Source organism: Pithys albifrons, chromosome 17 (assembly GCF_047495875.1).
Source record: "Pithys albifrons albifrons isolate INPA30051 chromosome 17, PitAlb_v1, whole genome shotgun sequence".
Classification (NCBI taxonomy): domain Eukaryota; kingdom Metazoa; phylum Chordata; class Aves; order Passeriformes; family Thamnophilidae; genus Pithys; species Pithys albifrons.
In genome coordinates, this window is record NC_092474.1 from 9,517,137 (window position 1) to 9,535,616 (window position 18,480).

The 18,480-nt window shown below is 48.5% G+C and overlaps 2 protein-coding genes across 4 annotated transcripts; one reads left to right on the plus strand and one right to left on the minus strand.

The window, feature by feature from the left end:
• Window positions 1-50: 50 nt before the first annotated feature.
• SMARCB1 (SWI/SNF related BAF chromatin remodeling complex subunit B1) lies at window positions 51-11,224 on the plus strand. The gene is made up of 10 exons (XM_071572124.1): window positions 51-253; window positions 1,720-1,831; window positions 2,495-2,524; window positions 3,010-3,139; window positions 3,730-3,867; window positions 4,526-4,653; window positions 5,193-5,359; window positions 5,751-5,941; window positions 9,797-9,928; window positions 10,854-11,224. The coding sequence occupies exons 1-10, from the start codon at window positions 161-163 to the stop codon at window positions 10,891-10,893; spliced, it is 1,161 nt and encodes a 386-aa protein (XP_071428225.1). The 5' UTR covers window positions 51-160; the 3' UTR covers window positions 10,894-11,224.
• A 2,856-nt stretch (window positions 11,225-14,080) lies between these two features.
• Window positions 14,081-18,480, minus strand: DERL3 (derlin 3). 3 transcript variants are annotated; one of them, XM_071572308.1, is made up of 7 exons: window positions 18,336-18,480; window positions 18,161-18,223; window positions 17,515-17,588; window positions 16,947-17,040; window positions 15,341-15,536; window positions 14,823-14,913; window positions 14,081-14,285 (listed from the first exon to the last, which is right to left on the minus strand). In XM_071572308.1, exons 1-7 carry the CDS (start codon window positions 18,426-18,428, stop codon window positions 14,171-14,173), a joined length of 726 nt encoding a protein of 241 aa, XP_071428409.1. In that variant the 5' UTR covers window positions 18,429-18,480; the 3' UTR covers window positions 14,081-14,170. The 3 variants fall into 3 exon arrangements, with proteins under 3 accessions (XP_071428409.1, XP_071428408.1, XP_071428410.1); XM_071572307.1 differs by having other exon boundaries at window positions 18,161-18,226; XM_071572309.1 differs by having other exon boundaries at window positions 14,200-14,281; window positions 14,819-14,913; window positions 18,161-18,226.

Here is an 18,480-nt window from a genome sequence, read left to right on the forward strand (position 1 = left end):
TTCTACACCTCTTCTCTACATCTCTTTTGCACACCTCAGTTCTGCCCCCGCCCCTCGCTCCGCCCGCCCTGCGCATGCGCGCAGCGGGGCCGCACTAGGCCCCGAGCCGCCCGTTGTCGCCGCCTGCTCCGCCGCCGGGCCCCGCTCCGCGCCCGCCGCGATGATGATGATGGCGCTGAGCAAAACCTTCGGGCAGAAGCCCGTCAAGTTCCAGCTGGAGGAAGATGGCGAGTTCTACATGATCGGCTCCGAGGTGCGGCCCGGGCGGCAGTGGGGCCCGGGCCAGGCCGGGCTGGGGGGATGCGCGGGGTGGGGAAGGGCGGAGGGGCCCGGCCTGCAGCCTCGCGGGTCCCCTCGGCCGTGCTGGGCGGACTGGGGGCACCAGTGCTCCCAGTAAGGGCGCGCACGGGTACGCGGGGAGCGAGTCTCCGCCTGAGGCCCCGCTCGGGTCTCTGTTCGCGGTCGTGCGGGGTGTTGGTTGTTTCACGTGCTGCGAGGGGATGAATCCCCCACTCGGGCCTTTGGGGTCGGTAACAGCACCAGAATCAGCCAGCGCAGCACCTTCTGCCCTGTGCAGGCCACCCTGGCCGACAAACGCCGGCGCTTTATCCCCCGGGTCTGTGCTGGCACTGCTCCCCCGGGGTGAGAGGGCTGTGCAGCCGCACTCAGGACGAGCCTTTCTGAAGCACCAAGTACCGGTCCGTCGGCACCACGGAAATGGGCACTGCTGGAAACAGCAACAATTGTCACAACCCTTGCATTGATGCAAAAGAGGAGATATCGCATAAGTTAAATTGCCATCTGTGTAGGTTGAGGAGGGACTAAGGACCCCTTGCTCTCTTCTGTGAAATGTAGTTTGAAAGAACTGTAACTGCAGTCAGCTGAGCTGTGAGATTGTTCTGTCAGGCACATTGAGGGGTAAAGGGGTTGCCTTTTTGATTTGCCAGTAATTTCTGTCTGATGATCAGCACTATAGAGTGAAAGATACAATTAAACATTAAGATCAAAACAGTCTTGTCAAACAAGGAATAGAAACTTTATTGTGTGGGACTCTGCCAGTTCTGCCAGACTAAAAATTTGTTTTCAGAGTCTAGAAATAGTTCTGTTGTTCAGCAAGGCCTGCTGTAGCCTTCAGCAGGTGAGGATCTTATGCCAGGAAGAACAGAACTGCTTTACAGATGGTAAGTAAATTTGAAAGAGGACTATTGGCAGCAATCACATTTTGCATGTTCAAAGGATTTAAAACAAAGTATCAGTCTCTGGGCATTTGCTGTATTCAAGCCATTTCAAAATGGCTCAGAGGTTCAAAGTAAAAATTGTATTGTGTCAGAGACCTGGGTATCTGATTTGCCTTAATTCTGACTGAGCGCTGTGCATTGATGTGGAAATCGAAGTAAAGAAAGGGTAAGCTGTTCAGAAATATATGAAAGTGAATGGAATGTTTTCCTATTAAATGGATTATTGTCAGTGGCTGACAGTTTTTTTGTACAAGACTAATGGAATAAGTGACGGTAAAAATTTTGTTTTCTGTGTTGCCAGAAAAATTGCAGTGCTATTTGATGCCAAACCCAGTGCAGTCAATCCATCACAAAATACCCCAACAAAGAACGCTCTTAGGAGGTCGCTTCTTTTGTTACAAAGAGAAGAATTTGTTTCAGTTTCTATTAAAAATCTCCAAAATGGAATACCAAGGCCATGTCTCCACTTCTGTTCTTGTAGGTGGGAAACTACCTGCGCATGTTCCGAGGTTCCCTGTACAAGAGGTACCCCTCGCTCTGGAGGCGACTGGCCACGGTGGAAGAAAGGAAGAAGATAGTGGCCTCTTCACATGGTGAGAAGATGAGTAAACATTCCCAGTAATGTTTATCCAAATCTTTGCCTTGAAAAGCTGTCCCTGGCAATTCAGAAGCTTGTACGTCCTGAGGGCTGTGAGAATCGCTCAGGTCGCCCCAGTGATGGAAGACCCTGCAGTGGTGGCACTGGTGGCTGCTGGTTCAGCCTGGCAACAAATATCCACTAATCAAAAATGTTCTGAAACGGAAGCGCCCACCATGGCATTCCTGGGGCTGGCTGCATTTGCCACAAAGCAAAAGCCACATCTCCAGTGATGCTATGTAATAATAATATAAGGATGCTATATCTCAGAAGAGTTTTATAGATAAAGAGGGGCATTGTTGTCTCTTGTCAAATAAGCAGGAGTGTTGCAAGGATGCCCCATTGAAAATGTGCATCTTGACTTTATTTCCTACAGGGACTGAATATTTATACCTGCCAGAACTTTTGTTGCTTTGCTACTGATGTGGCTGCTACAGGCAGAATATTGGTATTATTTTTGTTAGAGGACTAATAACAAGCAGTTCAATTCTTACCTGTATGACTTGTTGTATGCTCTGTAGACTAAAGCATAATAAAACTAATGCTTTACTCTGGACTTACATCTCCTTCCCCCAAGTATCTTGCTGATCTCTTCTTTCTGTTTTTTTGCCCCCAACAGAAAATCAGCGATCTCACAGTCCCCGAAGATGTAAGTCTTATCTCTGTGTTATTCTTAGCTGTGCTAGAGGAAGAATGTCCACAGTGACCTTTGGTGCTATTATAATAATATTAATGTCTAGTCCTCTTCCTCTGATCTCTCCCTGTGGTCGCCCTAATTGTGCATCTTGATCCCATGCCTGACTCCTCTTTCTCAGAACCTTAGCGGGACTCTCCAGTGCAGATGGTCTCTGTCATTCAGTAAGAGCTGCCTTGAGGTTTCTCCCCCTTTCCGAAGTCTTAACAGCTTTTCTATGAATCACTGCCTCTCTATTTCCAACCTTTAAGTCCACTGAGGATTTGTTTTCTGGGCTTTGTAAATGTCAGACAAAGCCCAAAAGACGCTTGTACCTCTTAGTAGCCTGTTTTAGTTCCTCCTGCAGTGTCAGAGAGGGCTTGTCACTTTGCAGCCTATTAATGTTACAGTGCTATGTAGCCCTTCTCCATGCTAATTACTGGCATCTTTCCTGGTAATAGATCATGGCTATACAACATTAGCCACTAGTGTGACTCTGTTAAAGGCCTCTGAAGTGGAAGAGATCCTGGATGGGAACGATGAGAAGTACAAGGCAGTGTCTATCAGCACAGAACCTCCTACCTACCTCAGGTAACCAGGGTTGGTGAGGTCCAAGCTCAGAATGGAGCTGCTTGGAAGGTGTTGACTTGGGCAGGAAACACAAGGACTTGCACAAGCCCAGGCCATTGTGCAGGGGTTGTTTGCCAGTCTGCAGCAACAGTTTGCAGTGTTGGGCAAATGAAGGTCTCCAGAGCATAAGTATTGGGTTACTGCCCACATGCAACAGGAAGGAAGACATAAGTGTTTGATGATACAATTTTTTTGCAATTACTGCATTCCATCTGTAACAGATGTTTTGCAGAACACACTCCCATCACATACTGCCTTCTGGAGACCTCGCATTTCTGACTGGTCCTTTTATAAAGTATAGACAGAAAATCCAAATATGAACCTAGTATTTATAATGGTGCACCTGGATCTGTATGTGATGAATAATTGTGAGCTGGAGAAGGGGCTTCCCAGAGGCTGGAGTGGAACATGAGTGCTTGCTGGAACAGTAATGTTGGTGGTTCCAGAATAAAATAGCAGGAACTCATAATAGGACTTAAAATTATGCCATTCCTTAAGTAGCAGCAGTGGCACTCAAGGTCTGCAGTTTAACATCCACTCTCCTCCTTCAGAGAACAGAAAGCAAAGAGGAACAACCAGTGGGTGCCGACCCTGCCCAACAGCTCTCACCACCTGGACGCAGTGCCGTGCTCAACAACGATTAACAGGAATCGCATGGGCAGGGATAAGAAGAGAACATTCCCTCTGTGGTAAGACAGCTTTCTGCCCCCGAAAAGGGGAAACTGTTACCAAAATGGCACTGCCAGGGTAGTGCTGATGAGTTAATGTAACATTGTGAGTAATCTCTTAACTGACAAAAGACCTACAAAGTCGATGGTTTGGAGGTTCTTGGTTGAATTGTATGCCTTGAGGCACTTCCCTACAGCAGCCTGCCAGGGCTTCAAGAGGAGTCTTTCCTTTTGACAGGGAAAGGGTTCATTCTTTTCCTAATGAGTTCCTTCTACTTCCTGCTGATTTGCTGAGCAGTTGTCATTTGAGTAGCCTTCAGACCCTCTCTGAAGGACAGACTGCCTCTCACTGCCATATTCCAGTAACTTTGATCTACTTTATTCAGTGGAAAATGCTCCTGGGGCTCATGACTTAACTTTTTTCCATTATGAAAGTTGAGGCAACCAAGATAAATGTAATCCTGGAAAGCTTCCTTGTTTTATTTGCAGGAATGTGTTATGATTGATGTAATAAAAGGTGCTAAACTGGTATTGGTTTCTGTAGACTATAGCGCTGTCTGTAGACTGATCAGGGAGTTGGAGTGTGGGGATTGCTTCCAACAAACATTGCCTTCCCTCTATGGATGTCAGATGTGTCATGTGCTAGTTGCATATACTCTGTTGTTGCTCTTCCTTTTAGCTTTGATGACCATGACCCAGCAGTGATCCATGAGAATGCATCGCAGCCAGAGGTTCTGGTTCCAATCAGGCTTGATATGGAAATTGATGGGCAGAAACTCCGAGATGCATTTACGTGGAACATGAATGGTATGCAGCAAGGTGTTTCCTGAGACTGGAGAGGTGTGGTTGTATCCATCAAAAAATGTGAAGGGAGAACAAGCACGAGGGTGCATGTCCTTGTCCCATACACACAAAGCTTTAAAGCTCTCCCACTCTGGACTGTATTCAGCACTCATGTCTCTTAGCAAATGCTCTGCCATGGGCTGCAGTCATTCCTGGACTCATGTAGTCTGAAGAGTGTAACTGGCATATTCTCCTGAGCCAATTCATCAGCTCAGTGGTCTGAGACTACTCTTGCTAGCTGAGGTTAATGGGTGTGGCTTCTTTATATGTGGAGCTTGTTAGAGCACAGCCACGCCGTCTCCATGCAGGTAAAGAAGGCTGTAAGTCCCTGTGTCCGTGTGCACATCCCTACAAACCTGATAAAGAATACCCTTTTAAAAGTGAAAATGTGGATGCATTTAGGATTCCCTTTATCACGCCATGGGATTAATTTTGTGTATTCTGTAAGTGTCAGACATTAATTTCTAAGAAGATTAACAGTGTTAATTCTTTTTCTGTATCAGAAAAGCTAATGACCCCAGAAATGTTCTCTGAGATTCTTTGTGATGACCTGGATTTGAATCCTCTGACCTTTGTCCCTGCTATCGCATCTGCCATCCGGCAGCAGATCGAGTCGTACCCAACTGACAGCATCCTGGAAGATCAGTCAGACCAACGAGTTATTATTAAGGTAATACAGGAAGGCAGTAGAATGAGAGCCATTTGGGTTTCTCTGGTTGTCGGGGAGTAAGAGTGCAAAGGAGCTCTGAATTACAGTCCTGTGACCAGATTGTGTTTTGTCCTATGTACTAAGAACAGAACCAAGATGGCAGATTATTAAAACATTCATGTACCAGCCCCCCAGATGATGAAATAGTTCAGTTAAAGCATTGTCATGTTGTTTTGGAAAAACTGAATTCATGCTGCTGGAATTAAAGAATTCAGTTAAGGAACTCTGCAGATGTATGAATTGGGTGTTACTGCTCTGTTCCTCCTCTCCAGCCTCTGCCTCCTCAGTTCAATTACTTTGTCAAGCCATTGTGAGAGTGTTAAAAATAACCTGTTTCTTCCCTTATCTGCAGCTGAACATCCACGTAGGGAACATCTCCCTAGTAGACCAGTTTGAGTGGGACATGTCAGAGAAGGAGAATTCACCAGAGAAGTTTGCCTTGAAGCTGTGCTCAGAGCTTGGCCTGGGTGGGGAGTTTGTCACTACTATTGCCTACAGCATCCGGGGCCAGCTGAGCTGGCACCAGAAGACATACGCCTTCAGGTACTGAACTGTCACCTTCCTCCTATGGCTCTGGGGAGGTGTTTGTACTTCATGGGCATCTGCATCAATGGATCTTAGAGCAGCTGACCTGATGCAGGTTTCGTTTGTAATTGGTCCTTATGGCTTGTACCTGTTCTGTCCTCTTACAATTATTTGTGCTTGTGCCCAGCATCTTTTCCTGCTGGGTCTAATACATTTCAGGGCCAAATATTGATGAACTGTCAGCTTCTGCTACAGAATGAAAGGCTGCTGTACTAAAAGGGATTGAATACCTTGTGTCTTCCTTTTTTAGTGTAAGCTCATGGTGAGCCCTGGACACATTTCTGTTTTGTTGGCTTTGCCATCCACTGTCTCAAGCTTTGGTGTTTGGAACTTGGACTGATGGGAACTGTAGCTCTGCCGTGGCTGATGTTAGATTGGGCTTGATCATGGGTCCTTCTCACAGCTGGAATGCAGCAGTGTCAGGCTTGATTAGTCAGCTTTGTAGCTTGTCTCATAATGATAATGGTTTCCAGTTGTGCTGTGTAGTGTTCTGTGGTGAGTTCCTGTACTGATGTTATCCCAGCAGGGTGCTGAGTCTGCAGGCTGTAACCATCCCTTAATGTGCACTCTGAGGTTTTTTGACCTCGGGTCATGGTGACAGTCGAGGAAGTTTAAGAGTTCAGTGAATGCTGTATTTGCAGAGGTGAGGGAATGGTACTGTTGACACCAGTTTTGTCTGGCAGCAAAGGAAAACATGCTCAGCCCTGTCCTACCTCAGGGAGAGCGAGTGAGTAGTTGGAGAAGAGGTAAGCAAGGAGGAGCTGGAGGCTGTGGGGCAGCTGGCTGCTGCCATGAGCTCTGCTTCTTCCTCCTCCTCTGCCTAAAGGCTTCCTGTCTGGTCAGCATTCTGTGGAAAACAGGCATTGATCTGCTCTGGGCTAGTTGGTCGTCTACTACTCTCACTCTGCTTCCTCTGGATGTAATTTTTATCCTGACAATCTTCCACAGCAACAACTTGGTTCTAAAGTTATTCCCAGAGTGATTCATATTACTAAATGGAAAGAGACTGTTTAGCACATGTGACTTAAAACTCTTCTACTGAAACTGTTAGATTGTGTGTCCATCCTGCTGATGTCCCTTCTCCTTGTAGAGGTGGTGAGGAGGCTTCTACCTTTCCATCCACAACAGCTGACTGATATTTGCAGTTCCAGCTTGGGACCACATCCAGCAACAGCAACGGAGCAGTGGGTGTGCATTCCTGAGAGATGATGGGAACTTGCAGGGTGGTAGATGAGAAACTGCTCCCTGTTGTACTGCCAGCACTATCTGCATTGTGGCCTGCAGTAGCAGAGAGTGTGGTCTCTGTCCTTGCATCCTGTGCCTCTTCAGGTGCTGCAGATGTTCAGGTTAAGAAATTAATCTGTGGATATGTTGCTGTTACTGGGGACAACCCTTTGTTTCCTGCCAGTCTCTGGAACCTGAAGCAAGTAAAATTTTAGTGCTGCCCAGGCTCTCCTGGATATATCATGTTAATGCCAACTTCAAACTGTTGTCTCTAAAAACATGGTTGTGGTTACTGAAGAGTGTGTCCTTTTAGGGGTAGTTCAAACAGGCAGATTTCAGGCCTTCTTTAAACTGTGCTACTATTGCAAGGGGGAGAGTAAAAAAACTAAGGAAGGAACCCCAGTAGAACAAAGTACATAGATGTGAGCTGTTCAGAGGGAAAAAAACATCTAATTGAAACCTTGTTTTTTATCATTGTACAAACACGTCCTCCTCTTCCCTTTTTTCTTCCAGCAAAGTAGTACTTTTGAAACCTTGCAGTGATTAATGATATTTGGGTTCTGTGGTTGGTTAGTTCCTGAATTCCCAAACCACAGGAGTGGTGGTTGCTCCAACGTCATTCCATTGATGTAAGGGAAGGGTCTGCTTTAGATGTATCAAAAGAACCTTAATATCTCAAGGGACTGGGGGTTTGAGAAGTCATGTGCTTCTTAATCATCTGAGGGAGAGGTAAAACTGTCTTTTCTTTGATGAAAGCCAGGGCAGTTTGTCTAGCTAGGCTGCTCTGTGCAAAACAAGGAGAGCCCAAAAGCCCAGTGAAAGGGCAGGACTGGAGTCAGACAGGTAACTGCTGCCTGTGGGATTCTCAGGGGGATGGTGTGTTAGGGTGTTCCTGCCTCAGTTCTGCTGTTTCTGGTGGCAGCACACGGCACTTCCTAGCCAGAGTTTTGCCTTTGGACCTGAATGATGGCACAAGTTCTCTCACACACCAAACCCACATGCCTGAGGAGTCACCTTTCCAAAAGATGATGTTTCCATGCCCCTGACACTACTGCCAGAGGCCAGGGCCCCGAGCAGAGGGAGTGCCTTGCTCTCCTCAGACTCCTGCCTTTCAGCCATTCCGCCAGCAGCCCTGTGCTCTTCATCAGGAAATAACAGAGGAGGAGGAGCTGACTTACTGTGGAGGTTGGGAGATGAGGGAGGATTTTTCAGTTTATCTCTAATTCTTTGCTAAAGAAATGTGGTATCTGAGTTGCCTTTTAATTAGGTTATGCACATGAAGCCAGCTTTCCACCCCCTGTTTAATTCTAGTGGGTGCTCAGTGTTAAGCATAGTAAGCAAGGGACTTATATGATGATAGAGAGCATGTTATCAAGTATTAAAAACACCCCAGTTCATATCTAGCATTTTGCCTGGAATGTGTAGCAGCCTGGGGCTAAGGTGAAATTCCTGGGTTTGAGTGTTGTTTGGTGGATGTCAGCAGTACTGAAAGTAGATTTTCCTCCCTGGATCAGATTCCAAAGGCTCTGGATGGATTTTTCATTGTAGCATCACTTTGAAGAGTTGTTATTTTAGATTATTAGCTTTGATGCAGATGTTGTGTGTTCCCATGACAGTTAGCATTTGAGTTCCTTCCGGGGGCAGTGAGAAGACTGTCCATGAGTGCTGAAATCCTGTGTAGGGAGGCATGTCCCTGGGGCGGGGGCCGGATGTGTGTGCACACCTGTCCCAGGGCTCCTCTCACACACACACTTCAGCTCGGGCTGAGCTGCTTTCGAGAATTCAAAGCAAACATTTACATTCCGAGGCTCCTCTCTATTTATGCTGGGCTTTGGCTCCACTGTCAATATTTGGGAAGCTACTCCTGCTCAGTTCCTGTTGACTTTTACTGAAAAGCAGCTAATGAAGCAGTAAATACTTTTGTGCATGTGATAATACAGCTGGTCAGGGCAGAGAGATCTCTGAGGAGCAGATCTTGTGATCTGGGACACAGCCTAGTGTTTCATTGCTTGTATGGGGAGTAGTCCCAGCCTCTGGTTAACAGCAAATCCTAAAAGACTATTCTTTCCTGGCATTGAGAGAGCAGTGCTTGCTCCACTGTCAGGCTCCCGAAAAGCCAGATGTTGGCCAGGGTAGAGCTGTCAGGGCTGTGTTAGACAAACTGCAGCTAGGAATTCAGCTGCAGAATAAGGAGCCCTGTGAACAGTCCAGCCCCATAGCTGTGATGGGAGAAGCACCCCCAGCACCAGTAACCTCCTGTGACCTGTGCCTGTTGGGGTGGGATTCTGTCAGCCAGGGATGGAACAGCTGCTGTGGGAGAGAATTGCATCAGCTGCAGGTCCAGCACAAACCCCACGGAGATGGTTGTAGGTGTTCTCCCAGAAACTTCAGGCTCCACAAGGTTGTAACCACTGAGCCCATGGTGAACTTCAGGGAGCCAGGCTGTACTAAGCAAAGCTAAGAATGAATGCTGAATCCTGAAACACTGTAAATGGGGCTCTGCTGTCCTTGTGCTTGTATCTGGGCTGGTAACCCAGAGCAGTGCTCTGATGGATGTTGCTTTGTTGTCCTTTTTGCCCTGCCCTGCAGTGAGAACCCTTTGCCGACTGTGGAGATCGCTATTCGCAACACAGGGGACGCTGACCAGTGGTGCCCTCTCCTGGAAACCCTCACAGATGCCGAGATGGAGAAGAAGATCAGAGACCAGGACAGAAACACAAGGTGCTGCCACTACTTCAGACAGTTCTCTTGGCCTGTCCCTAAGACAGAAGTTAAAAGCTTTGATGTCTGTCTTTCTCCACTGAGAGCTAACTGGCAGGATGTCAGACTTGCACACCACAACAGAAACTCATATCCCTTTAGCTTCAGGGTATTTAAAGTGTTATCACTGTGCCTCACAAACGCCAAAATATCTACTTTAATCATCTCCTGCTTGAAGCAAAGTTTCCCTTTTTTTCTCTTCCCTGGGCTCTCTGCTTGCCCAGAGCGGTTTGTTTCTGTAGGAAGGCATTAATCAAAAAACTGGAGTTTTGTGCACTGTCATGCTACCTAGAATCCTGCCACAAGGCTCCCTTTTATATATGGAAAAGTGCTGTTTGATGTAGGAATGGGCAAGGTCTCAGCTCCAGCCTGACAGATGCCAACCTGTTTGCCGGCATGGGAACTCTGTGTGGTTCCAGCAGGAGTTCTGCCCACCAGAGACCTGCTAAGTGCTGGTTCACAAGCAGTTGAGAGCACTTGCTCCTACTTGGTGAAGTTGCTCCTGGCAGATACAAATGAATGGCCAGCATATCTCCAAAAGACAGATACACATCGTGGAAACAGTGAATATACTGGCTCAGCTCTTTCCCAGAACACTTTTTAGTGATTAACAATAGCATAGTAATTTTGCTTATCAGCTGACTGAATACAGTAGCAATTGGCTCAATCCAAGTTAATGAGCAGAAGTGCTCTGAAAGCTGTTACTGAAAATAGTGTCTTAGCCTTATCAACAGGGGCACACTCAGGTGCATGAGGAATTCTTTCTAGGCAATAAACCTGTCTACAGAGTTCATAAAGCTGTGATGACCTCCCTAAAAATGTTGGGTTTGGTCAGACCTCACATGGCAGAAACACAGCACTTACTGTACCTCTCTCTCTCCCACAGGCGCATGAGACGTTTGGCCAATACTGCTCCAGCTTGGTAACCTTCCTGTTGTGACACTGGTGCTCTTCCTACAGACTTTATCCCTATTCCTCTCCCCCAATGGATCTAGGATTGGCAGGGGTCTTTCTGTCCCTGAAGGGGACACACATTCCACTTGCCAAGAGTTCCCAGTACTGCTGACTTTGCCCCCACCCCCTCCACCTAAATGCCACGTACCAAGAACGCTGCGTTAGCAGCGACCGAGCCGAGACCTGTGGCAGGTGTTGGAGCCCTTATATACCTGTGTGTGGACAGTGTAAAGATTCTTTTGTATAGGTGCAACATGCACTACTAGGACAACTTTTTAAATAAAAGGAATGCATATTACTTAGGCTGCGTTCACTAAGTTTGAATTAATGGTTAGTCTCACCATGTTTTGTGCTGTTCTGGTAACTGAGCAGCCTCAGGGCCTAATAATGCTTTCAGCTACACTGCTGAACACTCACAATGTATTCAGTTTTCTCAGGTGCTTTATTTAACAGGTAAAACAGCCTGAAACCTTTTGTTGCAGGGGAAAGTGTGAATGAGACTTAAAACCAGAAGGAGCAAACACCTCTAAAGGATTGGTGGTCTGTTGCCACACTTGGCACAGTCTGTAATGAACTCAGTGTGGTGTTGAGCTGGTTTACTTAACAAGGTAGAACAGTTTAACTGGAATCACAGACTTAACAGGTGTGTGGTGAACCTTGTTTTTTGTAAAGGTTGCATCTGGAAAACAGCAGTTTCTGAACTGGTAGAGCAGGGGAAGCCTGCAGTCACCAAGACTGCAGATTCTCTGCAGCCACGGGCTTTGCTGTGGTCACTGGTGGCACACAGAGCACCTGGAGCAAAGTGGGTGTCTTGAACACCCTTAGCACTGCAGTGTCAGGATTTTGCAACTGTAGAAACAACCTGTCTTTCCCTGGGGAGTTTAAAACACAATCAGTTGAAGTGAGATTAAAAAAAAATCCAAGCTTGCTTAAAAACTAGTTGGAATCTATCTTGCTGTTGAGGTACACCAGCTCTTTGATGGAGTTTCTACCATTCCCTGCCAGAACTGATGAGTGTTGCAAGCAGGGCAAATTTTGCTGGCAGCCTGACAGTTATGTTCAGGCCTTTATGATAAAGCCATAGGTTTTATGATCCTTGCTGATCTACCCACATTGCTAGCACAGTCAAAAAACCCTTTCTGGCCTTAATTTATCATGTTTAGACTTGAGTAATAACAGAGCCAGTTCTGATTCCTGGGTGGGAGGCAACTTTTTCCAGATGTTAGTCTGCAGAAACAAAAAACTTGCAATTTAGGGATAATATTCTTCAGTCCTGTCCTGTGCCAGAGTGGTACTCTACCCATTACTCTTTATTAGAGAGGTTGAAAGATTACTTGAGCAAGTAAGACAAACGCTGAGACCCCTGGTGCATCTTGGCCTCCCTTATAGAACACATTTTGTCTCATGGACATAAGAATTCCCAAGTCTTCTGAGAACACTTCCCTTTGTTACATGACCAGGGAGTTCTGCCAGCAGCCTCTTCAGGGAATTTGACCCAAACAAGTGTGAAACTGCTGTAGCCTTAAATTAGCATCTGTGATGCAGGTTTTTTAATTGCTGTGAAGCTTGTGATTACTTATTCCTAAAGTTCACAGTAAGGAATGGACACACAAGAACTGCAGCACCTCCTGCTTCTCAAGTCCCAGAGAGGCTGTAGGAATCGTCCCTCCAAACAGCCAGGGGCAAGGCAGGACAGGCCAGGGGACCAATTTCCTGAAAGATGGGAGCTTCAGCCAGCTTTCTCCATCTATTATTAGGACTACTGGGAAATAGCCAGGAGCAGCTTTCTTTCTCTACAACCACAACTCCTTGGGTTAATTTGGTACCCCAGCTAAAAGCACAGCCCAGCTTCTGCATTTCTGCAGACTTCAAAGACAAACTCCTAGGGACTGAAGCACCAGCTCTGTATCATAAGATCATGAGTGAAGTACACAGCAAGTACTTGTTCAGTCTGACACTGCTTAGCCCTTAGTACCACTGTGTCTTCCAGAACAAATGACCACCTGTACTGGTCTTTCATCCTTTCCTAGAGGGGAACCCAAGTGCAGCAGAAAAGCTTGTTCAGATGATGTCTTATTTTGGTAAGAAATAGTGTTTTCACAGAGGAGGATGGGAATGTGAGAGGTGTGGTTAGATACTCTTTTGCCACAAGGTTCCTGCATAACTCTAATTGGATGCTGGGTACTCACATTTCTCTTCATAGTTTGGTGGTGGTTGGCAAGTTTGTCTGAGCAAACAGCACCATGAGCTGTCCTAAGATACATTTGCATTTACTCTGCAGGCTTTAGGTCTGGTACAAGCACAGTGTGCACTGCATTAGCAAGAATGATCAAATCCATTTAGTACAGCTGTCAGGGTAGGGACTAGTTTGTTTAGTTTTCCCCTGAAACTCAGATGTTGTAGTCTCGGAACTAAAAAAATTCAACAAGAGTGGAATTACGCTGCAGGTGCAGAGAGTCTTTATTTCCAGTGTCAAGTGGTGCTTCCAGTCACTGCCTGGATCAAGTGTCCAGCTCAGTCCCCTGTCCTCTCCCAGGCACCCCTTTCTCCGATTAGGTACCCCCCACACCCGTTACCATCCTCTGCAGCCCAGCTGACAGCAGAGGGGAAGGACATCTTCCAGCTTGACTGAACCTTGCATTGCCCACCAGAAAAGAAAAGCCCAAGCAACCTGGCAGTTTTGAGCAAATTGCTGATGAATTGCTGCCTCTGCTCCTGGCAGAAAGGGACACACAACTGAAAAATAAAGACTTTAATGTAAAGACTCTTTGGAAACAACCACCAAAAAAGGAGTGGGTGTATGTAAAGGAAAGGAAGAGGCTGAACTGCATTCTACCATTGGTACAGTACTACTTCATTGAAAGCCCACAAAGAGGTCTCACAACAGTGAGGGCCAGGTGCATTAGTCTTTGTACAGAGGGCAAGAGTGACCTGGCACGCAGCAAGTCATTAACAGAAAGAGGAGGAGTAACTGGTTTAACACCCCATTTGATACTTATTCCCCAGAGTAACTGAGGAGCCATCACAGGTTCAGTCCCTGTCCCTAGAACACCTCTGTAGGGATTCATCGGTTCTCGTGTGCGAAGCTCTGTGGGTCCCGTTGGGACAAGGGGAAGGTGTGTTACCCATACAGACAGTGACACATTACACATTGGAATGGCAACTGGTGTTATTCCAGAAGGATCCCTGGGCCACAGTATGAGTCCAGCTAGAAGAGAGGAATCTGGCCATGTGAAGAAGTCCCCCGTGTTACTGTGGATGCTGCTGCTCATTCTGGTCTTGGCCTCTGAGTTGGTGTTCTGGACGATCCTCAGGCAGAGGGTTATAGTTGGGATCCTCTTCAGGTGTGTCAAATACCATCTTCCTGGCAAGGGACATGCCCATCCCACCGAGCAGGCAGGTTAGTAAAGTGAGTGAGGATGGCAAACCCCCCAGCCCTCCTAGGAACACCCTGGCCCTCCACAGGGCTTGGCTGTGAGCCACAGCCACTGGCCTGTTGTGCCACCAACTGTTCTTTTGCTCAGTTCAACACACAACGATAACAGTACCTCCTTGCTTCATCTCTAGGTCAGATTCGATCCTCAGTGCATGAAGCAGAACATACTCTGCTTTCTTAAACTACAAAAATGTATCAGAGAAAGTCCAACTGTGTCTAGCATTTCTACAAGCAGTAAGAACACTTCGGTTGTACTGGCAAAGCTGAAGGTATCAGCAACTGCTGTTACAGGCCCTGTTTACACGTGTCTATAATGTGCAAATAATGCAGCAAAGGCACGAAGTGTGGAGCTGAGGTACTGTCTGCATGCAGTTGTGTCCTGTGGTCACAGACCACAGTTTGCTGTGGAAGTGACCCAGGCTGGAAGCAACACATGAAAGCCCAGAAAGAATCAGCTTTACTTACAGAAAGCCAGGGGTTAACAGTAACTTCTTTCCTCCTGGCTGGTTGGGGAAAACATCTTCCAAGAAATAATAGATGTGACCCACTGCAATCCCTGGGGAGAGATGCCACCAAGGTCAGGCACAGCTCTGACTCCTTTGCCAGCTGAACCAGAGCTGCTGGGAGCAAGAATCCCTCAGCTGTGTACCCACTCCCACCTCCCACCAGAACCACGGGTGCTGCAGTTTGCTGTCACCAGCACACAAGCCCGCAGGGAGCCCATCAGCCTGAAGGCAGCACCAGACAGCACGAGCATCAGGCAGAGCTCACCACACCCAACTTCCCCCTGTCTGGGGAAGACACACCAAAAAGCAGGTCACAAGCAAAACCCCAGGCTTGAGCCAGGCCACCCAGCAACCCCACGGAGCTCACTTTAGGAAACCAAGGGAAGGTGTCAGTGCCCCAGTAGCAGCTATGAGAACAGAGCACTGTGGCTGCAAAGTGCCCTTGTTCCCAGCACACACACCCCAGCTTTGACTTACCCAGTAAGTCAATGATGATGGAATTGCCCAGGAGCAGAGAGAATCCCATCAGGACCCAGGGCAAGAAGGGGGCCTGGAAGTTAAGAAGTCCAAAAAAGTTCATGCGGATATAAGGGTTCCTGCGACTCCAAACATACACCAGCATGATGGTGAAAGCCTGGCCTAGGAAAAACAGGCTGGCAAAGAGCCCAAATAGCTAGGAACTACAGAGTCAAGGAAAAACATACCCACCCTGTGCACCACCTCCAGGCGGCACAGGGTGCCTTGTAACTAGGAAACACAAACTAGAGGCAGCTGATCGCTGCCCATGCCACCAAACCCTTCCTGGGCTGCCTGAGATGTACTGACCACCACCCTCCCTGCCACTCCAGAACAAGACACTCTAGGGAGTGGCACAAACAGATTGCTTACTCCTTAAACTGATGTCTAAACAACCAGGGAGCCTTTTCAAAGCAAATATCAAAATGACCTTCAAAGAAGGGCTTTCAGTATCTTGCAGCACCTGAGGCAGTGGCACATATTGATAACTTGCTCGTGTTCAGTAAGTGCCTTTTACAGCAGAGTTTCATCAGTGAGACAACTCTTGCAATGCACAGTCCTTTTCTCCAGAACACAAGGAGACAGAGGCAAAAACTCCCCTGCCGTTGTAGCTGGACTCCAAATCCACCTATGGGCAAGCACGTGGGTGCTGCAGGCACCTGGACACTGACTGGCCAAATGCCCAAGGGTGGCCAAGAGCCACAAGAGCTCACACAGCTTCATACAGAACTTTGCAGGTAGAGCAGTGCTCTGAGCCATCTGCATAAGACAGCAGAAGACATTCAGAAAAGGCTTGTGCTTGGGAGTGAGACATTTCTCCCCATCAGACTTTGTCCTAAAAACCAGAACTTCTTAAGATGTGTGATGTTGTCTCCACCCACTGAGAGGTTGCAAGGACAGAGCACTGGGCTCATGCTGCCCAAAGTACTGACAACAGTGTGGGGACACCCCACTCCTTGTCCTCATGCTCTGTGTTCCTGCCTTCAGCTGGACTTGCTTTCCTGAGCCAGCCTCATGCAATTGTAGCCATGCTCCACCAGCCAGAGCTCAGACAGTGGCCCTGTCACAGCTGGGCAGGTTCTTAGAGCATAACACGTGGCTTCCTTTCAGGCTGAGCTTCCCAAGCACACTGCCACATGTCCTTTTCAGGGATGAGGCAGCCCAGCCCCCTGCCAGGTGCATCAGCACTTCTGCAGACACCAACACAATCACAGGCAGCTTTTCCTGTACTTTGCTTCTGCTCTAAGCACATTGTGTGAGGCACAGGCCAAGACAAGGGTGGGAAAGATGAGGAGGACAAACTGTGCCAGCCAGCCAGAAACTGCCCCTCCACCACATGCTCAGCTCTCCCAAACCACAGGGCATGAGCCTGGCAGGCCTGGGGCACAACAAGGCCCTCTGCCCCAGGGCACCAAGAAGGTTCACAAACCAGCGGTGCCATTCAGCAGGCAGGTACCTGCTGCAGACCACACAACACAGCGGGATGCAGAGAGGTAACACACCAGCCCTACACTATCCACAGCATCTCAGAAGACACCAAAGAGCCTCAACCAACTCAAAAGGATACTGTCATGAGAAACCCTCCAAAGAGGAACATGAAGACAAAATCAGCCGTCCTTCCACGGAAGGAGCCTTCTTCGAGCATGCGGCAGTACCTGTACCTGAGAGCAGGAGAGAAGGGAGGGGTTGCAGTATAGGAAATTTTAACAGCTGGTCACCCTGTGTCCCCACTGCATGAATTCCCAGGGAATAAGCCACTGCAAGCTTTTTCACCCCAGGAAGCTGCCAGCCAGGTGTCCAAACCCAGAGCAGTGCAAGCATCACCTCATCCCACTGACCCCAGGGAAAGAAAGAAGCATCTGCTGTGCTCCAGCCAGAGCTCGCCCCAGGAATGGGCATTGCTTTCCAGCATGAGCCACAGCAGCACTGCCAGCTGCCCCAGCCTTTTGGCAAGCAGAGATGGAGGGGCAGGAGGGGGGCACAGTTGTCAGGGGAATGGCTTCAATTCAGGACAAAAGAGCCAAGGGAAGAACCCACTGCTGCCAAGGCGGGTCAGCCTGGGGAGGAAGATTGATAGAAGGAATTGCATCTAAGCCAAAATTGGAGCAGAGAACTTCACTGAGACCAAAGGATACAAAAATATCATGTTGAAAAAGAAACTGAATCCCAGAGGCCCAAAAAAGAGGAAGTTGGTGATCAGCCTCCATATCTGAAAGACAAGAGAGAGGAAAGAGAAAAGGAGGTGGGCAGGGAGGTCTGTCCCCATCACCCTGTCCACAGGGGATGCTCTGTCATACACCTGTCCACTCACAACCACCCTGGGACACCAGACAGCTCCACCCCACCCTGTGTGGGACCTCTCTTCACTGCCCACATCAGTGCCGTGCCTTTCCAGGTGAGGGAAAGAAGATTTCTCTGTTTTTCTGGAAAGGATGAGCACCCAGAGCCGAAGTTCATCAGTGTTCATGCCTCTCTACAGTAAAGCCTTCCCCACCCAGCCCGAGAGCAGCTCCCACACACCTCGGTGTCACAGAGAAGGCGGGGATGAGGTTTGACAAAGGGGAAAAAGGGAAATGTCAAGATGGTGTGTGTGGCAGGAAAAGGCTGGAAGGAGTTATTTCCACCCAGATGCCTGTGACAAGAGGGGACACCGTGTTGGTGACGCAGATCGGTGGGGCAGGAGCCCCTCGGGATGACACAGCACTGCCCAGCCTGGGGACATCCAGGGCCTGTCACAACCACCCCGCGCCGGCAGGGCCCGAGTCCCGGGCAAGGCCTCACCTGGAACTTCCTGAAGATGAGGTCGGGGTTGAAGTAGAGCTGGAAGGGGGTGATGAACTCCAGCTGCTGTGGGAGACAGGCAGAGCAGCTGCCATCACCCGCTGCCCTCAGCCGGCGCCCGGCCGCCCTCCTCCGCCCCCCCCGGGCCCTGCCCCCCAGCACGGCCCCCGCTCACCACGGCGGCGGTGGTGAGCACGCAGGCGGTGGTGTAGGCGCGGGTCACGGCCGGCATGCCCAGGTACTCCTGCGCGAAGCCCTGGTACGCCATGGCGGGGCAGCTCCGCCACCGGGACGCGGCGCCTTTAACGCCCCCCCGCGCC